Source organism: Hirsutella rhossiliensis (genome assembly GCF_020360975.1).
Source record: "Hirsutella rhossiliensis strain HR02 chromosome Unknown scaffold00004, whole genome shotgun sequence".
NCBI classification, from domain to species: domain Eukaryota; kingdom Fungi; phylum Ascomycota; class Sordariomycetes; order Hypocreales; family Ophiocordycipitaceae; genus Hirsutella; species Hirsutella rhossiliensis.
Genome location: NW_025408670.1, coordinates 5,110,551 through 5,131,002, shown reverse-complemented (window position 1 = coordinate 5,131,002; position 20,452 = coordinate 5,110,551). Strand labels below are relative to the sequence as shown.

Below are 20,452 nucleotides of genomic sequence, written 5' to 3'. Positions count from 1 at the left end.
CCGGACTTGTTCTCCACCATGACAACACAGTCCAATACTGTCTGAATGTTTTTACAATTCGAGGCTCCTCTCTACGTCCTCCGCCATCGTCACCGCCTTGGTGTCCAACTCCCCGAGGGCCTCTGCCTCGTCCACGTCCATAAATTTGAGCCACTTGACAGCATTCCCCCCACATGCCCTCTCCAACGCCAGTCTCGCAAAATGCCCGCCTACTACCGGCCGCGCCATGAATCTCGCCGGCGAGAAATCCCCTTGGCCCTCCGTGTCGTACAAGTCGGTCAGGGGTCGATCTGGCTCAGCCTCGGTTAGAATCTCGGGTTGTTGGGTTCAAGCAGAGGTAGGCTCATCAAGGCTCACCGGTCACCGTCTCATTCACCCAAAGGGCGATGCTCTCGGTAATCTCATCCCGAGTCTTCTTCCCCGCCACTGCTGCGGCAAAAAACTGCCAGTCACTTTTGGAGTATAAGTGTCGACTGTCAAGCGGCAGACCGTAGCGCTGAAGCACCGCTCCGTACCAGCTACTCTGCATTCTGTATACCCGTTGGGGAATAAAAGGCCCATCGGCGCTTGAGACCATTGATTTCTCTGCCTTACCGCCAAGCGGTAACCTCGAGTCACCAGCCTCGTGGAAGCAGAGCACCGAGTCTGCAAAGAGGTTGTACAACGTGGTCCACGATCCGTACCATGTGTACGCCAGCTTGGCATGCGTATCGTCCCGCGACAAACCGTAGCCGAGCCATTCTTCGACATACAAGCTGGAAATGTCACGGTAGCGTCGCGCGCCCTCGTAATCACCAGCTAGCTTCGAGAGGTCCGCCATTGCTCTGATGCCAATGATGCCTTTGAGGGCCAAGTTGGTCTGATTTGCAAGCCACCCCGCAAAGTCATCGGTGCTCAGTTGATTGCGCGGGATGAGCGACTCCTGAACGAGGTAGCCCGTCCATTGCCGTAGCAGGCTGTAGGATCGCTTCACCCAGGCCTCGGCCGATTTCTCGACACTCGACCCTGTGACAATGGGTGCCCGGTCTACTCCGAATTCATCCACCTCGAGTGGCGGCAGGCTGCCTTTCGTCGTTCCCTCTTTGGGTCTTTGATGCCCGAAATGACCGCGGTTGTGCGTGGATGGCGCGTTCCACGCCGGGTGAGAGTCGTCCTTGATGGAGTTTGCGACTGCAAGGGCCATGATGAGCATGTTTCCGCATTCTTCCACGGGCATATACTCGTCTTTCCCATCTGCATGGCCCGTGGCGTTTGGGAAATGTGCCCCAATGTCGTGCATGCTGTAGTCGTTAGGGTACTGGCCGCTCAGCTGGTGCTCAAGGAGCGGTTCGAGGAGGTAGACCAGCCACCGAGGATTGGTGTAGAGGAAGAAAGGAAACGCCGGGAAGATCACGTCCACGGTCTGAAAGTTTCCGTTTGAAGAAATCTCCTTGAGGAATATGAGGGGATTGTTTGGCGTGCCCGAGAACTGGGTGGCCCCAAGGACTTGCCGAGCGGAGAGAGACACAATGTCCCCGTAACTCTGGGAAATGGATGATTCGGCATCCACCTGGAGCTCCTGCGAATAGTTCTGTGCCAATCGTGACGCCATTTCAAAGTCCGTATAGTGCCAGTCGAGCATGTCAAGTGCTTCGGAAAAGTACGACGCCCAGAACGGCCGCATATATGTCAAGCCCCGGGCAGCAGCAAATTGGACAACGGGGTCATGAACGAGTGCCAGAGTAAAGACGACGCTCTCTTTGGTTGGTTTGCGCTCCATCTCTTGGCCGGTTTCGCGGGACAAGTTGAAGAACATAGAGAAGGCAAAGGTAGGCTCCAAGTCGTTTATGCGTCGGAAACGGTCATCGTTATCGCCGTTCAGACAGCCGTGCTGCGCAAACTGGAGACGAACGTCGGCCGCGTTTCCAGACTGATGCCGAGCTGTACGAGGTGCCGTGAAATGAAAAGTCCCCCATTCTGCCCTGTCCGACGACTCCGTGAACAGCAGCTGTGTCCTTCGTGACACACTCCATGACTTGATGGACCGGCTACCGGCGTCTGCCGACGTCTCATGGAGCTGCCACTCGATGGCACTGTCCTCCATCCCGCTGACCCATTCGCCACTGACATCGGTGTAAATGTTGACGTCCAAGGCGCCCTCGAGGTAGATAGCCATGTAACTCGCCGGCATAGATTGACGTAGCGTAGATGTAGGCGTAATGGGAGATAGAAACGACAAGATTACTTTGATGGAGTCGTCCGGGCCGAGCCTGTATGTGAGGTTGGTTGCGGAGGCGTCAAAGGAAGCTCCCTCATAGACCGGAATTGTAATGTCTGAACTAAGGGACGGGAACCAGAGTCAGCTTCGCCGTCCGCCTCGTCTGCCGAAAGCAACGGGAGGATACCCACCTCGAGGCTTGTCTAAGGGAGTCGTGAGGCCGGCCGAGTAAAGGGTATATGGCTTTGGTCTTGGGTACAGACACCATCACGGATATGCCAGTCTATACAGAGCGATGTTGGCATCAGTGTCTAGCACCTGATTGGCGGCAGGGGAACCTCATGGCTCACCCTCTGGCCTGTCCAGAACATGGGCCAATGTTCCCATGGCGCATCTCGTGCGTTAGGCAACCAGGTGCTGAGGTAGGGATTTCGGACAAAGAGGGGTAGAACAGGTGGTTTGAGGCTGGAAGCGCTCGCTGCCACCGCAGCAAACAGAATCAGGGCTGAAAGCATCGTGGAGAAGGCAAGGAACGGGGAAGAAGGAGGCTGTGAGTGGTGTTTGGGGCGTGAGGCCATCGGATAGAGCCGAGATCCACAACATCCAGGACTGGTGTGCACGAGGCCGGGCGAGAATGCGAGCGCGACAGGACTCAGTGCGAAGACAGTGGCTGGCCTCGCTCTTTGCAGGAAAAGGGACGAGAAGTTGGCGAACGAAGCGGCGGGCGAGTTAAATCGTCAGGCGCTGGGCGAGCTAAACGGCCTGGCGTCGATGACGGGTCCGGCGATCCGGCCAACGACATGGGGTCGACTACATGTATGAACATCTTGTTTCTCCAAAAAAAAAACACGGGGCGCACCCCCTTCTTAAGCAACCAAAGACAGCATGTTCAAGCTTGAGTTAACCAACTTCTCCCCGTACTTGAATGTGGTGGTCTGCGGAATGCCCGCTTCTCATTCGATGAGGTACTGGACGGGATTTATTTGGCGCGAGATATTTTCGTGATAATGGACTCTAGAGTACTCTGTAGTCTGGTGAGGGATTCCTCGCCGTCTCTCGGGGCTGAGACAAATTGAACCCGGGCTTGACGGCATTGCTGGGGCTCGGGCACGGACAAACCAATTGCTGCAGGGTGCCCTTCCATGCCGGAACGCGTCACTGCTCGTGGTACTGCCGACGAAATATAGTTCATTCCAGCGGCATCGACGCCGACGAGAAGAAAAATGGAAGTAATAGTCATCGCCATGATGTGCCAATGATTCGACTTGCGCGTGCCGTCCTGCCTGCTGTGACGGCTGATGCGTCTTTTTGGCCCGCAGCTATTGTCTTTGCGGCAGCCAGGTCTCTAGCGTATACAGTGGAAAGCCATCTGCCCTAGAGTTGATGACGGTGGTTCTTCAAACCCGCATATGGCTGGCTACATGGCGAGGCTGAGGATCTTTGAGCTCCTGCGACTCTGGCCGCCGCGATCCTGCTACCAGACGTCCTCTGAATCAACCAAGTGGTTCTCGCCGTCGGCCCGGACATGCTGCTTGTGCTCGTCTCGCCTCATTGCCTTTCGCATGTCAAAGGCATCCTCGCTGGTCTTGTGAGGGTCCGCGGCGTGGTCTCCGTAGTAGTCCTTGATAACACGAAAGACGCTGTAGCCGAGGTTCTTGTAGAATGTGATGGCCCTGTGGTTGCTGCTGCGAACAAAGAGGTCCACAAACCAAGCGTCATTGGCGTCGGCGGCCGCCTCCAGCCGCTTGGTCAGGATCTTGCCGATGCCTAAGCGGCGAGCCTCAGGGGCCACCGTCAGTGCCGTAATGTGAGCATGCCACGGAAGGTAGTGCTCGGAGTACTTATACGCATCGGGGGACGATTCGACCTTGCCCATGACTGCCTTGAACAGTCAGCACCGTGTCCACGGCAGCGGCTGGAGAGGGGATGACGAACTGTACCCGATGATGTTTCCGTCTACATCCTCGCAGACCTGGAAGAGCGACGGCCACTTGGCGTAGTACTGGAGGTAGAAGCCGAGCTCGTACGTCTCTGTCAATGGATCGAGATTGCATTTGGAGAACTTGTTGACGTCGTCGGGCCGAAACCGCCGGAACGTGGCCATGGTGGCCGTCGACGGCTCAACGGTTTGGGCGCCGCGAAGCACCGGGGCTAGATCTGCGAAAGCGTGAATGGCGGACTTGCAGACCGAGAATTTTGTTTAGGGGCTTGCATCCGCCCGTCTACTCACCTAGGTAGATACCTACTAAAAGCGGGGGTGACTGAGAAAAAAGCTGACCAGCGCCCTTGGGACATCTATTTGCCTGTCTATCGATTGAGATGCTTGGTCCGGCAAGACATTGTTTACTTGCCCCGTGCTAGCAGTCACCAAGCTGCAGGGCACCACCCCCTGTCGTTGAAGCCCCGCCACCGCCCAAGTTGGGTCGGCAGGCACCCAATGTACTGTGATTTAGCTCCCGTCCCCCTAAAATCAGAGCCCCTTAGTCACCAAAACATCCGTGGCATGGCGTCCTGTAGGTGCCTCGAGTCGTAGCCATAACAACATCGCGATCCCCCTCCGTGCGTGCCTCTCCACCTCGTTTACCAACCAGCGAACCTACTCCTCCGCAGAGGGTCAGGGCTGAGTCCACGGCGGATGCTACGATAACAAAAAGATCCTGATCTTTTGTTGCACGGCCAAGCAGCCATTACTCGTCCCCAAGGCTTCTGCGATTTGGCAGCAATGCCTCCCTCGCCTCGCACTCCGCGGCACTCCAGGAACTCGTCGGCGCTGGACAGCTTCCAAGATTCTCCGCATGCACGAAGGCAGTCCAAGACGTCGCTGCACGACTCGGTTTCTGCGCCCTTCATCAGCAACCTGAACCACCAAGACGCGCTAGACCTCAGCATGCTTGCGAGTGGCGGAGCTGGCTCTGGGGAGTGCATGGGCAATCTGGCGGATGAACTTGCCGATGCCTTCTCCGAGTCGGGAGAGGAGGAAAACGACGAGTACCAGGACGGGGACTTTGCACTGACTGACTCCCGAGCCCCGCACACGCAGCGGGTGGCGATCGAGGCCACCAGGGACAATGGAGTGGATGTCTATGGCGAGCCCATGAGCGAAGACATCCGTGCAGCAGAAGGCGGCCTCAGTATACCTGCTCTGCCGAAACGGGGGCACCAGAGAAAGGGGAGCGAGTACGACGGTAGCGAATACGGCTCGGAGTCCGACCTCGACTCTGCTGGGATGCCGCCAACTCTCGTTGCCAAGATTGATGCCATCGAGTCTCTGGCCAGGCGAGGGACGGAGAACTACGGCGGCCCGGCCGACGACGTAGTCAAGAGAGTGACGGACGGACTACGAGATCTAGGATCCCAGTCGACAGTGGAGGGAAGCGCCTCGAGGTCAGAATGACCCCTTTCCAAAGTCGCATGCTGCTATACTCACCGCAAACGTCAGGTTGATAACGGCACACTCAGCGCTTACGACGCACCTTGCACACCAGACGCGGCAGCTCCACAGCTTGACGTTTCCCTTGCTGTCGCCGCTTGCAACCCCCCCTGATGCCGAGGCCATTGAAAGTCTGCTGCCGCTGCTCGTGGCTCTATCAGACGATATGCCCCGGCCGTCAACATCAGCCTTCAACTCGTTGACGGCATTGCACTCCATCACCTCGGAGCTGATACAGACACTGAGCTACCTCTCAGACACCCTCCACATGTCTCGTCAGACGACTGCTACGGCATCACGGAGGCTGAAGAGCGCACGGGAGCTGGTTTCGGAGATGAGGCGCGAGGAGGAGCTGCGCGAGGAGGGTGAGATGTGGTTGACGCGCGGAAACTGGGGAGAGCGGTTGCAGAAGAGGGAGTGTGCTGGAGTGTGCGGTGACGTCATCGGCGGTTTTGAGGACGTCTGCAATGGATGGCGTCAGCGGCTGCTTGCGCGGGCCGAATCGCAGGCGTGAGGGTGATTTGATGGGCTTATCAGGGTAGCTCGGATTCTCTCGGCAATACCAAACGGGGTTGACGATTTTTTTTTGGTTTGCATGCCTACGACGAGCGAGTGGATGCGGAGCGCGCGGGCAACTCGCGGGCAAGCCTGCACCCTCGTGCCCGACGGTGAACGCCTGTATGCTCTTTTAGAACGATGGCCTCGATGACAATTCCAACTCAACTTGATAACGAAGTGCCTCGGGGTTGAGCGGTGGGATGATGGATGTATGCGCGGAGATGAGTCCTTACTGGCCAAGCTGGGTGCTGCCTCCGGGGCCAGGTACGTATGTAGATGCAGCTTGTCGAAAGACTAGCGTCGTCAATGGTTCACAGCTGACGAGATTCAGACGAGCATTTCCTTGTAGACATTGGACAGGAAGGGCGGACGAGGTTGCGTGACGAGTGTTTTGGTGGCATCGCGGATCCGTCATGGCGCTTTGGGCAGCGACGCATTCGCCAGGGAGGCTGGCAGAGCCTGGCACGCGAAAGCAGCGCGCTCAGAGGAGAGGTTTTGCTGCGCGCGACCGGACTGTATGTAACCTATGTATGTACATGCAAATCTGTCATGTGGTCACCCTTTATTATTACGTAGTGGACTCTGCAAGCTCCAGGGACGAGTCTGGGTACATGTACGAAAGACATCAGGGGACGCGACGAGAATAAATGCACGAAGGGAGAGGGCAAGAGGGGTAAGCAGGGTATCTCGAGAAAACAAATGAGGCCCAAGTGTTGGCCTCATAGGCGAGGCCAATCGTTTGGTGGCGGCGGGCGCGACGGCACGCGTCCCGAGCTCGGGCCTGATTAGGTAGCTCGGAACATAACAGCAGCAGGCGGCACAACAAAAATAAATAACGCCAGCTCTTCTCGGCGAGCGGGATCGGAACATGCGGTTATTGTCGCGACAAGGAAAGCCGGCTTCCGCCAAAGCTTGTTTCCCAAATCTCCAAGGCCCTCTTTGGAGCCAGTGAGGATGACCTTTGCTTTTTCCCCTCCCCCTTTCTCTACCGCAGCTTTGGACCCGCCGGAAAAGTCAGCATACCAAAGTTACAAGGCCGTCGTTGCAGTTGGGCACTCGATGGACATGGTACAGCACTGTACAGTAGAGGTAGCTGCGCGCACCCCTAGGATCCGTCCAAACGTGGCCGTGCACACTGTATCCCGTGCATGCTCCGGACTGCCCCTTGCTTTTCTGCAAGCTACCCGCGTTGTGGACGGTGCATGGTGATAGGAGAGTCGCGGCCGAGCGAGCGCGTCTACGTGCGTCCTGCTCCGAAAACAGTGGCGAGAGGCCATATCTGCAAGAGTCTACGGAGCAAGAGATGCCCTCTGTGCTTAAGCACCCGAGCGAGGTCAAGGGCATGGGGCGAGACCAAGCCTCACTCCCTCGAGGAACCAAGACGTGAACACCTCAAGGCCGACAGATGCCTGGTGATGAGGAGCGTTCGCGGAAAGCCTCTGCTGTTCTTCTCGTGTGTGTTCCATACAAAGTCTTGGTGGCATGATGCGTCGTCGTTGTTATTGTTGTTGTTGTTGTTCGCTTCCCCATGCACGCACGTCCTTGGCTTCCCTCTCACCTACGTAACTACCTACGTACCTACCTTAGGTACCTGCTGCAGGTATCCCGGCCCAAAAGACATTTACGCACCCGGCTTTACGAGCTGTATTCTTTGCAAAGAAACCTTTGTTCTCCAGACGTTGGAACCCCAAATACCTACATGCCTTCCCACAGAGAGTCTAGAGGGCAGATCACAGCTTACAATACCTCCTTCACTTGCTGCGGAAACGTCACGCGGTCAGCTGGAGAAGTATCTTTAATATTAAGGTACTTACCCTTACCTCGTCTCACCCGCTTGAGCTCAACAAACACCTTGCAATTCAGGCAGTTCAGTGAACTGGCCCTGCAGCTCTGCGGTATCGCCCCGTACCTAGCCTGAGCAGGTACTGTACCTGAGGGAGCATATATTTTTTGGAAAGCCCCTCGTGCTGGAGTCCCGAACAAGCCTAGTCCGGGCCGGTATCTTTTAGCGCTCGCGGCGGCGGCCCCCCCGGAAATTCAACCTCCCTCTTCGCTCAGCCTTCACGAAGCCACCAAGCACCAACGCATCCACCTCTCGCCCACCCACCTCCTGCCAGGCACAAGCGCGCCTCTCTTCCATCCCGCTTTGGCATCGCGACTCCATTTTCGTCCGCTCACCAGTCGCTGGTCTTCCTCCGGCCGGCTTGGTCCTGCGTACCGCACTCTTGCAGCACCATCGCCTCGACCAGTCGACCCCGGAGCATCGTCGAGAGCATGCTGTTCCAGGCTTCACCATAGCTGTCATCGACAACGACAACGTGCGCGAGAGCGAGGCGCCCTGCGGACTCTCATTACGACGAGCCGCCTTGCTCTTTACACCACGAGCCCCCTCTTTCACCTGACCTGCACAGCGAAATATTCCGATTCCAGCATTCGCCTGCCCTCCTACTCGTCGCCCAATTTCCGGATTGCGTGCAGCCCACCAAGGGTCGTCTTCACCAGCCCCCACCTCCGAATACTGCACGTCTCGAGCATGACGATGCAGCCAGAGTCTACGGACCTCACGACCATGTCGACGTCGTCCAAGAGGGCCATCAGCGATGCCAAGACTTCATCCGTTTCCGGCCCGCCTCGCCTCACCACGCCGCCACCCCCTTCTGCTCGAGGCCTACTCGAACCGAAACAAGCCGACGACGGCAAAAGCTTTGGGAGGATATGTAGCAATGGATTCGGGGCAAGCGACTCTGCGCGATCCATTGCTATTGATGCCAACGCCGTCGAAAGCGCCTTGCTCAAGGAGCTCCAGCGCCCACACCGTGAGAGCACCCCAGGTGCAAGCCCTCATCGCAAGCGCCAAAGAATCAATGGCGACCGGTCAGTCTCGCGAAACCCTCACCTATCCCACTTCCCTTCGTGATGTAGGACAGGCTAACAAGTGAACAGCTTCATCCCGTCCCGCTCGGGCCAAGATCTGCAAGCCAGCTTCAGTCTCCTCCACGAGGATGGATCCCCCGCCACGCCTTCGAGACAGAAGAAGCGAACACCCCATGGAGAGCTTCACTTCCAGAAGAGTGAGTTTTTTTGCATCGAGTTTTGGCATATCGCGTGTAAAAATGCTCACGATGCTTCACTAGCTGAGGAGGCAAACCGCACCTTTTCAACGCTGCTTCGTGCCGAGCTTTTTGAGAGTTCGGTGCCTCAAGCAGCTCCTTCGACCTTTTCATCCGACAATGCCTTGCTAGATGGCTCCCATGCTCGCCCCAACGATGGCACGCGAGCACGGACACCGCCAAATAACAATCCTGCGCCGTCCCTCCCTTCATCGATGACACCATCTACGCCTCACAAAAATCTCTTCTCTTATATGTCGCCGCGCCATCACAGCCACGTTGCAGGTCATCCGACGCCCTCAAAAACCCCGCAAAGTCGCCATGGCCCAAACCTGGACACGCGAGCAGAAATATATAGCTTGTCGCCCGTGCGGTTCGGGAGTCAGCAACTGCTTCTGAGCTCGCGGAGACAGCCTCGAGCGGTAAGCAAGGTTCCATACAAGGTTCTCGATGCTCCTGAGTTGGCCGACGACTTCTACCTGAATCTGGTGGATTGGGGTAGCGCCAATGTCCTGGGCGTAGGACTCGGGTCCAGCGTATACATGTGGAATGCGCAGACAAGCAAAGTCAACAAGCTCTGCACTCTCGAGGACGACACGGTTACGAGCGTCTCTTGGATACAAAAGGGGACACATCTGGCCGTTGGGACTGGGAAAGGCCTCGTGCAGATCTGGGATGCAGAGAGGACGAGGAGGCTGCGGACCATGACGGGCCACACCGCGCGTGTGGGCTCGTTGGCGTGGAACACGCACATTCTTACTTCCGGGTCGCGCGACAGATTGATTTACCATCGAGACGTTCGAGCGCCTGACCAGTGGTTGAGAAAGCTCGTCGGCCACAAGCAGGAGGTGTGTGGCTTAAAGTGGAACTGCGAGGATGGCCAACTTGCCAGCGGAGGAAACGACAACAAGTTGATGGTCTGGGACAAGCTGTCGGAGACACCTCTCTGGAAGTTTTCCGACCACACAGCCGCCGTGAAGGCCATAGCATGGTCTCCCCACCAGCGCGGATTGCTGGCGTCCGGGGGCGGGACTGCAGATCGACGCATCGTCTTCCACGACACCGTCAAGGGCTCCGTCATCAACGAGATCGACACTGGCAGTCAAGTGTGCAACCTTGCCTGGTCAAAGAACTCCAACGAACTTGTCTCGACGCATGGGTATAGCCAAAATCAGATCGTGGTGTGGAAATATCCCTCCATGACCCAGGTGGCCAGCCTAACAGGGCACACGTATCGTGTGCTGTATCTTGCCATGAGCCCCGACGGTCGTGTTGTGGTGACCGGGGCCGGTGATGAGACACTACGATTCTGGTCCGTCTTTGGTCGCCGCCCGGGGGCTCGAGAGGATGGCGAAACCGGGGGTGGTCGGCTGGCTGACTGGGGCATAATCCGGTGACATGCTGCTCAATGGCGCATGCTCATTTCGCTATGTTATTGGGCAATAATCTCAAGCCTACACTCGGTCCCAGCTCGAGAGCCGTGACCTTGAGAGGGTCGATGCTCCATCATTCCAATCGGCCGCGACACTGTCTGCGTCAGGCACGGACTTGACGATCAACGGGAAGTTTGCGATTTCGGCGTCCGCGAAGCTTCAACTCCTGTCCTATGGCAAGGTACATGCATGAGATGCACGCACGACTGGGTTGCGTCGCCCTGGCCGTGCCGCGATTCATCTTGATCACAACCTTGACTCCGACTCGAGGGCGGCGTTGCCGTCGCTTACCAGGGTATGTAAAGGGGTTGAGTGTTTCAAGGGCGGAGGGGTGCCGATGGATGGCTCAGTCCTGAGCAAATCGCCATCCTCGTGGGAAGAGGGCTCTTGAAAGGCAATCCTCGTCCGGGACGGGAGGAAGCGACTTGGTAGCGATTATATTCGGTATGTCATTTAATGCGAGCATAGCGCAGCTGAGGACAACAAAACCAATAAGTGGACAACCTTTTGCATTGCTTTGGAAAGACTCTTCTTGATGTCTACGCCCACTCTTTGCTTGTTTGCACGGCGAGTGAACAAATCAACAGGGTGTACGATTGCGACGGGGATGACGCAGTGCCCTAAGCGGTCCCTGCATACATCTGCGTGATGAGGCAGGGCAGGTGAAGGCATGTGAATCATGCATTGCGAGTCAACCGCAACGGCTAGCACGGGCTTAGACTTGTCGGCCATCTTAAGAAAGTCGTCTGCTATATAACCGCCAAAGTCTCCGTGGGTCTTGGCTCAACGTCGAAACCTTGACCTGATACTTCTTGTACCTTAGAGGTCGTCGACCTGAAAGGCGGTACAATGGCTTTTAAGGGCGGTATATGGCTGGGTCCCCAGCAGGTCATTTTCGGGCTCGAAACATGACGAGCCCTCTCCGCCTGTGACGCCCCAGGCGCAACCACCTGCGCCAGCGGCGCGGTGACATCCGAACCTGCGAAATGAGAAATCAAGACCAAGGGTTCTCTCCACCATCAGTTGCACGGTCATGAAGCTGCACCGCCATCCGTCTTTCTCTCGCGGGTACCATTAGTTCGCTTGGCCATCGATACCAGTGGTTGCTGCTGAGGGGTTCTCATCGAGGAGGGGAATGTGGTCAATATCCGTATTTGGAGGCCTTTGATAGTCACGCCTCGTCTCGTCGTTGTCTGCAGTTGGTTCAGTGCCTGCAGCAGCAATGAAATCAGAAGATTGTTCATTCTGACCAGGAGAGGTGTGGGCCGCAGATTCTTCGGGGCGCGGTGCCATGACGGGGGACTGGAGCATGAGCTCGGGCGTGTTTTGCCATTTGAGAACCTCGGCCTTCATGGCTTCCAGCTCTTTCTGGAACCGTTTGCCGAAGACGTCAATATAGTAAGTTGAACCGTTGTAGATACTCCAGGCAAACAGGGTGAAGAGGAAAGCCGAGGACGCATATCGGCTCGCGAACCAAATGGGACATGGCAGCATCGTCAACACAGCGTAGCTGTACTGGATCGCCATGAAAGCCGACTCTTGAAGACGTTTTGGAAGAGACAGGACCAAATTGCCCACCCAAGTCTTGGAATATGATCGGCGCAGCCAGGTGAAGGACGTGGGCCGCCCCGCGGCAATCTTGTCCCGACGGCGAACCGTAATGAGCAGGTAATAAGCGACTTGCCAGAAGGCATAGGGTATCGTGCTCCATGCCAACATGGACACGACGTTGGCGTATGCCGTCGGGGAACCAGGGGTCGAGTTCTTGATGGTCCAAATAGCCGGGAACCGATCCTGTTGTTGGTCTGGGGAGAGCAGATGAACGATGCAGTGGAGCGTGGCGCAGGGCATGATGTGGATGAAGAGCGAGGTGACCTTGTCCAAGCTGTGAAAGACGAGAGAGTTGCGCCACATTATGATGGCAACAGCGTTGTTGCCAAAGGACAAACAATAGGCAGCCATGAAGAGGCGCTTGGAGTTGGGAAAGACCCATATGCTAAGACTCAGCAGGAAGTTGGCGAAGTAACAGAGGTCGGCGAGAAAGTAGTGGTAGCCCTGGTGGTGATAGGTGAAGAAGCGGATGGGCATGAAATAGACGAGCTGGGCCGTGTACCAGATGTGAAAGTACTGGGGGAAGCCACCGATGAGATATCCGCTGATGAAGATGTTGATGACACCGAATATAAAAGATATCTTTTCGCGGATGCTAACGGCCTTTGTATCGTTCCACTGTCTGCCGAGCTTGTCGACGCGCCGTCGCATGCGCTTCTTGTAGCGGTCGAGCTGCTCGTCGGCCGAAGGAGCGCGCCGGCGCCACTCCTCCGCCATGCGATCGCGGGCCAGCTGCGTCTTGGACTTGAATACATCCTTAGACCTGCGGACTTTTTCCGTCTGCGCCGAGATACCCTTTTGAAGCTTCTCGAGCTGCTGTGGCAAGGTGAAGTTCTCGAGGAGGTCGAGGACGCTCAGCCTGTCGGCGGGAGGCAGCGGGTCCCAGTCGTCGTTGGGCGAGCTGCTGCCCGAGTACGAGGGGTTCCGTGAGAGTCTCGGGCTCTGGGGCGTGGTTGCGCTTAGCTCTGGGGACTCGGGGAAGGCTTCGTCGGGGGGATCCGAGTCGGGAGGCGACGAGAGATCGGGTGCGGGCGAGGGTGAGGGTGAGGCGCGGCGCTTGTCATCGGCGGCCGAGAAGGTGCGGTCATTGTCCATGGCTGCTGATGATGCCTGTCTTGGCTGTAAAAGTGAAAGATGCCAAATCTCTGGGGACCAAAGCGATGGGAGCAAGGTGTCCCCTGAGCGGGCACAGCGAGAAACCTCGAAGGCGGGAAGGGCGAGAGGAGCTGAGGCCAAACAAACTCAAGTCAGCGGTGCATGACAGCGTGACCTTGCTAAGCTACCTACCTACCTCTAAGGTACCTACCTACCTTGCGAATCGCGCGACCCCTCAAATCCACCAAGTGTTATACTGTACTGTACAGTGTTATCTGCGTCAGCGTCGCGTCGCGAGATAAGATACCTATACTAGATAGCGTTAGTATGGCCACCCCTCCCCCTTCTAATAATTCCAGCGGGGCCCCTCCAACGGAAGGCGCGCGACGCGTTGCGACCGGCCGACTTCGTACTTCTCGCACGCTCATTCAAGCCGATCACCAGCTCTCCCCCTCAACGAAGCACCTTCTCTCCCATCACTACTATGAGCCCTCGCCAGTTTGGTGGCCAAGAGTCTGAGCGAGCCACATCTCACACTCCCCAGGGCCAGCAGGCTGCAGGCAGTCCCACCTCCCAGCATCGCCCGCAATCCACCACCATCGCCGAACAGCACCTTTGACATCTTCCCTCGGCGACCGTAAGCGTGCGCCTCCGATATTTCCTTCCCGTCGCCCGTCACAAAAACCTCGGCGCGGCTTACGCGCCTCGATATCGGAAGCTATGGGCAAACTCATCCGTCTTGAGCTCTTCAGTGCGCCTTGTCCCCATGCAAACCTCGGTCGCAATACTAACGCTGCCATCTAGACTTCAAGTCGTATAAGGGCCACCACACCCTCTTGTTCGGCGACTCATACTTCACTTCCATCATCGGCCCCAATGGATCGGGAAAGTCCAACTCGTAAGACTCCTTGCGCCCCCTCTTACCCCTTAGATCGAGCAAGAACTGACTCGCCACCGCAGCATGGACGCCATCTCCTTCGTCCTCGGCATCAAATCCTCTCACCTGCGCTCTGCTCACCTCAAGGATCTGGTTTATCGCGGCCGCGTTCTCAAGACCTCCAAGATCAATGACGATGGGTCTGCAGAGGCTAACGGCGGTGCCAACGGGCTCTCCGACAACGATGCTAAGGCCTCCCGAAGCGACCCCAAGACTGCCTGGATAATGGCCGTCTACGAGGACGATGCCGGTGAGGAACAGAGATGGAAGCGTTCCATCACCAGTCAAGGCGCCAGCGAATACCGCATCAACGATCGTGTCGTTTCCGCGCAACAGTACAACGAGGCCCTCGAGGCAGAAAACATCCTCATCAAGGCCCGTAACTTTCTCGTCTTCCAGGGCGACGTCGAGGCCATTGCCTCCCAATCGCCGCAAGACCTGACACGCCTCATTGAGCAGATTTCTGGAAGCCTCGAATATAAGGCGGAGTACGAGAAACTCCAGGTCGACGCCGAGCAAGCCGCCGAAAACCAAAATTTCCAACTCCACAGGCGGCGTGGCATCAACTCGGAGATCAAGCAGTACCGCGAGCAGAAGAAGGAGGCCGACAGCTTTCAGAAAAAGACCGAGGACAGGGACGCCGCCATCATCACACACTGCCTCTGGAAACTCTACCACTTCCAAAAGGCCATGGACGAGTCTAGCTCTGCCATACAGGATCACCAGGAGGACCTCAAGGAGCTGCGACGCAATGTCGAGGCCTTTGAAGCGCGCCTGGAAGCAGCCCGCAAAGAGCAAGTCGCCGCCGGACGCAGAGTCGCCGGGACGGAGAAGGGGATTAAGCTCAAGGAACGAAGCATCGAGGACGGAGAGAACGCCCTGGTTCCGGTCGACGAGAAGATTCATGAAACCTCTCAGCAAGTTGGTAAGCTAGAAGCTCAGGGTCAAAAAATTGCAAAGGAGCGAGACGAGCAGGCCGAGGTCGTCGGCAAGGTTCAAAAGGACACCACAAGTGTCGATCGGGCACTGCAGGTTTTCGAGGCGGACATCAAGGAGCAGATGAAGAAGCAGGGACGAGACATCAGCGACGCAGATCGCAAAGAGTACAACGTTCTCCGCGCTCAAGTCATGGCGCGCTCCGGTAGCAACCAAGTCAAGCTTGAAAACCTCGAGCGGCAGCGCAAAGCCGACGAGATCACGGTCAACAACCTCAAGGGTAAGGTCGACAGCATCCAGGCCGCCATTCACAAGGCCGAGGCCGAGCTGGCGAGCACCGCAGAGCGGCGGAGCTCCGCCGAAGCTGCCGTCCAGGAAATAACCCATGATATTGCCAGCAAGAAGAAGCAGTTCAATCAACTGCAATCAGAACGGGTGCGGACCAACCAGAAACGGACTGAATTGGAGGAGAAGCTCGAGGACGTGGCTCGCAAGCTTCGAGACGCGGACGACGGCCGGCGTCAAAACGATCGCGAAACACGCATGAAGGACATGGTAACCTCTCTGAAGCGAGTCTTTCCCGGTGTGCGCGGCCGCATCGGCGATCTGTGCACGCCAAAGCAGAAAAAGTACGATGAGGCAGTCATTGTTGCCCTCGGCAGGGACTTTGACTCGGTCGTCGTCGATACGGAAAAGGTTGGTGTCGAATGTGTTCAGTACTTGAAGGAGCAGAGGTTCCCGCCCATGACCTTTATCCCCCTGGACAACATCAAGGTCAACGCTGTCAACTCGGCCATCAAGGGGTTTTCCGGTGCGAGGCTGACCATTGACACGGTCAACTTCGATTCTTCAGTGGAGAGAGCCGTGTCTTATGCCTGTGGCAGCTCGGTGGTGTGCGATACTCTGGACATTGCCAAGCACATTTGCTACGAGAAGAAGACGTCCGTCAAGGCAGTGACACTGGAGGGATACATTATCCACAAGGCCGGGCTGATGACTGGCGGGCGTGGTCCGGATCACAAAGGGGGGAAACGCAAGTTCGAGGAAGCTGATGTACAGAACCTACAACGAATGGCCACCAAGCTGAGGGACGAGATTGATCGTCTGCCGAAAGCAGACAGGCGCGGCACCTTGGAGGAGTCCCTCCAGATCGACTTGGCCGGTCTTGAGCGACGGCTTGCGGCAACCAAGGACGAGCTGGCAGCGTTCAACAAGAACTGGATCAGCAAGAAGCGTGAGCTGGACAGTTGCAAGAAGCAGCTGCGCGAACTGGAGCCCAAGTATGAAGACCAGGCCTCCCAGCTCGAGAGCACCTGGGAGACCCTGCAGGAGTTCAAGGACGCCATTGCCCGCGTGGAAGACGAGGTCTTCACCGACTTCTGCAATCGACTCGGATACGGCGACATTCGGGCGTACGAGGCATCCCAGGGGAAGTTCGAGCAGGAGGTGTCGGAAAAGCGGAGTCAATTCGAGGTTCAGAAGCAGAGGCTCGAGAGCCGCCTCAAATGGGAGGTTGCGCGCCACGGCGACACTGAGACCAGGATCAGACGGATGCAGGATCAAGTGCGACGGCTGAAGCAGGACATCAAGGCGTACACAAAAGAGAAGTCTGATATTGAATCGACGATGGTTCAAGAGCGTGACGAATTGGAGGCGCTACGACAGACACTAGAAGAGCTCAAGGCGGAGTTGGTGGACAAGAACCAAAGGGTCGGCGAAGCCCGAGCCGAGGTGCAGAAGCGGAGCAAGGATATAGAAGCACGTCAACGAGACATCAACGCGCTGGAGACGACTGTGCAGAAGAACAGCGCTGGCAAGTCGGCCCTGCTTCGAAGGTGCCGGCTGGAGCAGATACAGGTTCCCTTGCTTGAAGGCACGCTTGACAATCTTCCCAATGAAGACGACCTACTACGGCAAGACCCCGAGGCCATGGACGTTGACGGAGACGACGAGGAAATGATGGACCTTGCACTTGACGACCACGGCATTGAAATCGACTTTGACGACCTCGATGGCGAGCTAAAGGAGGTAAGTTGGGTCAAGCGTTGATGTGTCTCGAGATGGCTGATGCTGACACAAAGCAGTCTGATGATCCGAGCGTTGAGGACAACTTGACGCAAAAGATTGCAGCTCTCAGCTCGGAGCTGGAGAAACTCAATCCGAACATGCGCGCCATGGAGCGTCTGGAGAGCGTTGAGACGAGACTCAAACAGACGGACCAAGAGTACGAAGATTCCAAGGCGGCGGCACAAGCTGCTAAGGAGGCCTTCAACGGCGTCAAGCAGAAGCGATACGACTTGTTCAACAAAGCCTTTGGCCACATCCAGGAGCAAATCTCGCACGTGTACAAGGACCTAACTCGCTCAGAGGCATATCCTCTAGGCGGCCAGGCCTACCTGGACATTGAGGAGGATACAGACATGCCATATCTGTCGGGCATCAAGTATCACGCCATGCCGCCGCTGAAGCGATTCCGGGACATGGAGCACTTATCGGGAGGGGAGAAGACGATGGCGGCGCTGGCCCTGCTCTTCGCAATCCACAGCTACCAGCCGAGCCCCTTTTTCGTGCTCGACGAGGTGGATGCTGCCCTGGACAACGCCAACGTGGACAAGATCAAAAAGTACATCCGGGAGCATGCGGGGCCCGGGATGCAGTTCATTGTCATCAGCCTCAAGACGGGCCTTTTCCAGGACTCGGAGAGCTTGGTGGGCGTGTATCGAGACCAAGAGGTCAATAGTTCGAGGACATTGACGTTGGATGTGAGTCCGAACCTACCCCCTCGAATGACAAAATGTTTGGAAGCTAACGCACGAGTCACAGCTGAGGAAATACGCGTGAATGGATTCAGGATAGACAGGTGTATATCTGATAGTCTATCCCACCCCAGTCTATTCCAAAATATGATTGTTGTCGGCCCAGGTCGGCTGCACGCCGCGACAAACCGTCTCATAGTCTCCCAGCACGGGATGTTTGCCACTCAACCCGAGCGTCGTCCAAAACATGGCCCAGCCTGAATCCCGCAACTTGCAGATTCCCGCCGACCGCTCAAAATACCACTTGTTGACCGGGTTGTTCTTGCGGCTCCTCCAGCAGACGCCGCGCGGGAAACAGTCTTGGACCATGGCATTGAAGACAATGTCAGCAACGCCTCCACTTCCCTGCCGGTCCCGGAGAACGGCGAACTTGTCGAGGTAGGGGACGAGTCGCCCGCTGTCGTAGGCTTCCTGCTGACCTATGCCGGCTGGCCGCTCCCACGTAAATATCGCTCCGCCCTCGTACTCGCCGGCGATGATGATGCCGGCCAGGTTGTCGTTCACGCGGTCGAGGTAAGCCTGGACATCGAGCTTTCGATTGAAGGAGTCCTCAATCAGGTGGACCAGCCGGGGAAGGTCGATACAAGTGTCCGTCAGCCGGAGGCGGGACGCGCCCGGCCTTGGTGGGCGCCATGGGCGGACCCTGGGGTCGGGGTATATAGTGACTGGCATGCCGCGTTTGACCAAGGTCGCCGCGCCCGAATCTGTCAGCTGCAGATGGCCAACGCCCTCTCCTTTGATCCTCTGGAGCGGCAGTGAAGGCGACGATGCAGGCCTGTCGGTGAGGAGGTTGTGAAGTAGTGGGTTCCGCTGCCGCCTGGTTGTGACCATTTCAGCGAAGCCGAATGCTGGATGGTTCAATGCCGCGCCCGGGGGAGCAGGCGAAGATTGTGGCGCCGTGTTGGCCGCAGCGAGCGGTGTGGTGACGAGGGCCGACGACGACGGCGGCAACAGGGAGAGAACATCCTTGGCGAGGTTGAGGTTTGCCGCGTGAGTCGGCCCCTGCTCTCTGTTCTCGCCCGGCTGTCCAGTTGAGGAGTCTCGACGGGTTGCAAGATGATTCATCAGCGTGCTATACTCCTGCTCGAGGTTGATGAGGCGGTGGCAGAGATCGGGCCGGCTTGGCATGGGGGTTCCTCCCAGAGGGTCCAGCACGATGAGCCTCTCCACCGAGGCAATCCTCCTCGGCCGAATGTCGCCGGCGCAGTCGTCGCCGAGGCCTTGAAACTGCATGCCGTTGAGGTACTTTGTCAGGGTCAGGACCGTCTCGTGCGCCTCGGCTGGCTGGGGCGCCGAAATGTCGTCGCGGCGGGCGAGGCACGGGGCTATGACGATCATGCCGTGCTGCAGTGCCCGTTCAAGCAGCCCCTGATCGTCGACGCGCATTCTGTCGGAGAAAATGGAAGCCGACGGGGTGAGGTCTCTGGGAGATTGCCATGCGAACATGTTGTCGGCAACCTTGGCGGCCGATAGGTCCAGGGAAGAGTCAAGGGCCTCGCACAGGCGCCAGGCCTCGTCTTTATACGTCTGGCGGGTGGCATCGAGGCCACAGTCGACGACGACAATGGCAAGCAGGCCCAGGGCGCGGAGCTGGGTGAGGGTCCTAGCGATGCCATGGATGTTGTCGGACGGCAGGCGCTGGGGCATGCGCAGCGTTACGATGGCTACGTTGAAGGGCTCGTCGGAGGCTGGGATTTGGCGCTCCTGTGGGACGCCCTGGACAAACTGGGGGCTGTCTGGTTCCGGATGGACCTTGCGGGAGGCGTACTTTTGGAGGTAGCCCTTTGCTTCGCGGCTTGTAGCCGAGGACTCGAGCACGGAGACGACGACTTCCTGAGCGGCCGGGGTCAGAGACGAAGGTCGGGCCAGGAGGAAGAGAAAAGGCGGATATTTACCCTGTCGAGGGCCAGCTTCCTCGCGCGACCAGTCGAAGGGCTCGACAAGAGCCGAGCCAGAGTTAGTCGTGGAAGAAGATGGACGGCGAGGCCACGACGGCAGGCGGAGCGCATGGCGCCGCGATAGGCCCAAGGCATGATGCCGGCGGTAGGATGGTGTCGGACTGGTTGGAGGCGGCAGTCGCAAGCGGGCGTGCTGACGTTGGCTTGGCGTGGGTACGCGGGTGTACTGGATGGATTCGTGCATGCTGGTAATACCGCATTTAGGATGTGTCTGTGGGCAAGGGGGGGTTGCCGATGCAGTGCGATGTCGGGATGGATGGCTTTTGAGTGGCTTCAAGCCATTGTGTTTGAGAAGGCCTCGTCGAGGGCGATTGTTCGCCAGATTGGCGCCATTGCTCACGGGCCAATCTTTTTTGTGAGACGTAAAACCA

The 20,452-nt window shown here is 57.4% G+C and overlaps 7 protein-coding genes across 7 annotated transcripts; 3 read left to right on the top strand and 4 right to left on the bottom strand.

Moving 5' to 3' along the window:
- Nucleotides 1-51: 51 nt before the first annotated feature.
- On the bottom strand, nucleotides 52-2,568 carry HRG_04858 (putative glutaminase; the record flags this gene model as incomplete). The annotated part of the gene is made up of 7 exons (XM_044863329.1): nucleotides 52-290; nucleotides 358-426; nucleotides 595-1,280; nucleotides 1,347-1,870; nucleotides 1,934-2,318; nucleotides 2,389-2,480; nucleotides 2,548-2,568. 7 exons carry the CDS (start codon nucleotides 2,566-2,568, stop codon nucleotides 52-54), a joined length of 2,016 nt encoding a protein of 671 aa, XP_044721943.1.
- A 1,103-nt stretch (nucleotides 2,569-3,671) lies between these two features.
- HRG_04857 (acetyltransferase (GNAT) family domain-containing protein) lies at nucleotides 3,672-4,301 on the bottom strand (the record flags this gene model as incomplete). The annotated part of the gene is made up of 2 exons (XM_044863328.1): nucleotides 3,672-4,075; nucleotides 4,133-4,301. 2 exons carry the CDS (start codon nucleotides 4,299-4,301, stop codon nucleotides 3,672-3,674), a joined length of 573 nt encoding a protein of 190 aa, XP_044721942.1.
- Nucleotides 4,302-4,919: 618 nt separating this feature from the next.
- Nucleotides 4,920-6,141, top strand: HRG_04856 (WD domain-containing protein; the record flags this gene model as incomplete). Its single annotated transcript, XM_044863327.1, has 2 exons — nucleotides 4,920-5,581; nucleotides 5,637-6,141. The coding sequence occupies 2 exons, from the start codon at nucleotides 4,920-4,922 to the stop codon at nucleotides 6,139-6,141; spliced, it is 1,167 nt and encodes a 388-aa protein (XP_044721941.1).
- Nucleotides 6,142-8,754: 2,613 nt separating this feature from the next.
- On the top strand, nucleotides 8,755-10,692 carry HRG_04855 (anaphase-promoting complex subunit 4 WD40 domain-containing protein; the record flags this gene model as incomplete). Its single annotated transcript, XM_044863326.1, has 5 exons — nucleotides 8,755-9,059; nucleotides 9,129-9,256; nucleotides 9,320-9,378; nucleotides 9,581-9,610; nucleotides 9,709-10,692. 5 exons carry the CDS (start codon nucleotides 8,755-8,757, stop codon nucleotides 10,690-10,692), a joined length of 1,506 nt encoding a protein of 501 aa, XP_044721940.1.
- A 1,110-nt stretch (nucleotides 10,693-11,802) lies between these two features.
- On the bottom strand, nucleotides 11,803-13,434 carry HRG_04854 (uncharacterized protein; the record flags this gene model as incomplete). The annotated part of the gene is made up of 1 exon (XM_044863325.1): nucleotides 11,803-13,434. One exon carries the CDS (start codon nucleotides 13,432-13,434, stop codon nucleotides 11,803-11,805), a length of 1,632 nt encoding a protein of 543 aa, XP_044721939.1.
- Nucleotides 13,435-14,154: 720 nt separating this feature from the next.
- Nucleotides 14,155-18,148, top strand: HRG_04853 (SMC proteins flexible hinge domain-containing protein; the record flags this gene model as incomplete). The annotated part of the gene is made up of 8 exons (XM_044863324.1): nucleotides 14,155-14,185; nucleotides 14,239-14,332; nucleotides 14,395-14,511; nucleotides 14,575-15,352; nucleotides 15,404-15,587; nucleotides 15,651-17,335; nucleotides 17,389-18,069; nucleotides 18,131-18,148. 8 exons carry the CDS (start codon nucleotides 14,155-14,157, stop codon nucleotides 18,146-18,148), a joined length of 3,588 nt encoding a protein of 1,195 aa, XP_044721938.1.
- Nucleotides 18,149-18,198: 50 nt separating this feature from the next.
- On the bottom strand, nucleotides 18,199-20,156 carry HRG_04852 (NAT, n-acetyltransferase, of n-acetylglutamate synthase domain-containing protein; the record flags this gene model as incomplete). Its single annotated transcript, XM_044863323.1, has 4 exons — nucleotides 18,199-18,742; nucleotides 18,794-18,940; nucleotides 19,040-19,956; nucleotides 20,019-20,156. 4 exons carry the CDS (start codon nucleotides 20,154-20,156, stop codon nucleotides 18,199-18,201), a joined length of 1,746 nt encoding a protein of 581 aa, XP_044721937.1.
- Nucleotides 20,157-20,452: the final 296 nt, after the last annotated feature.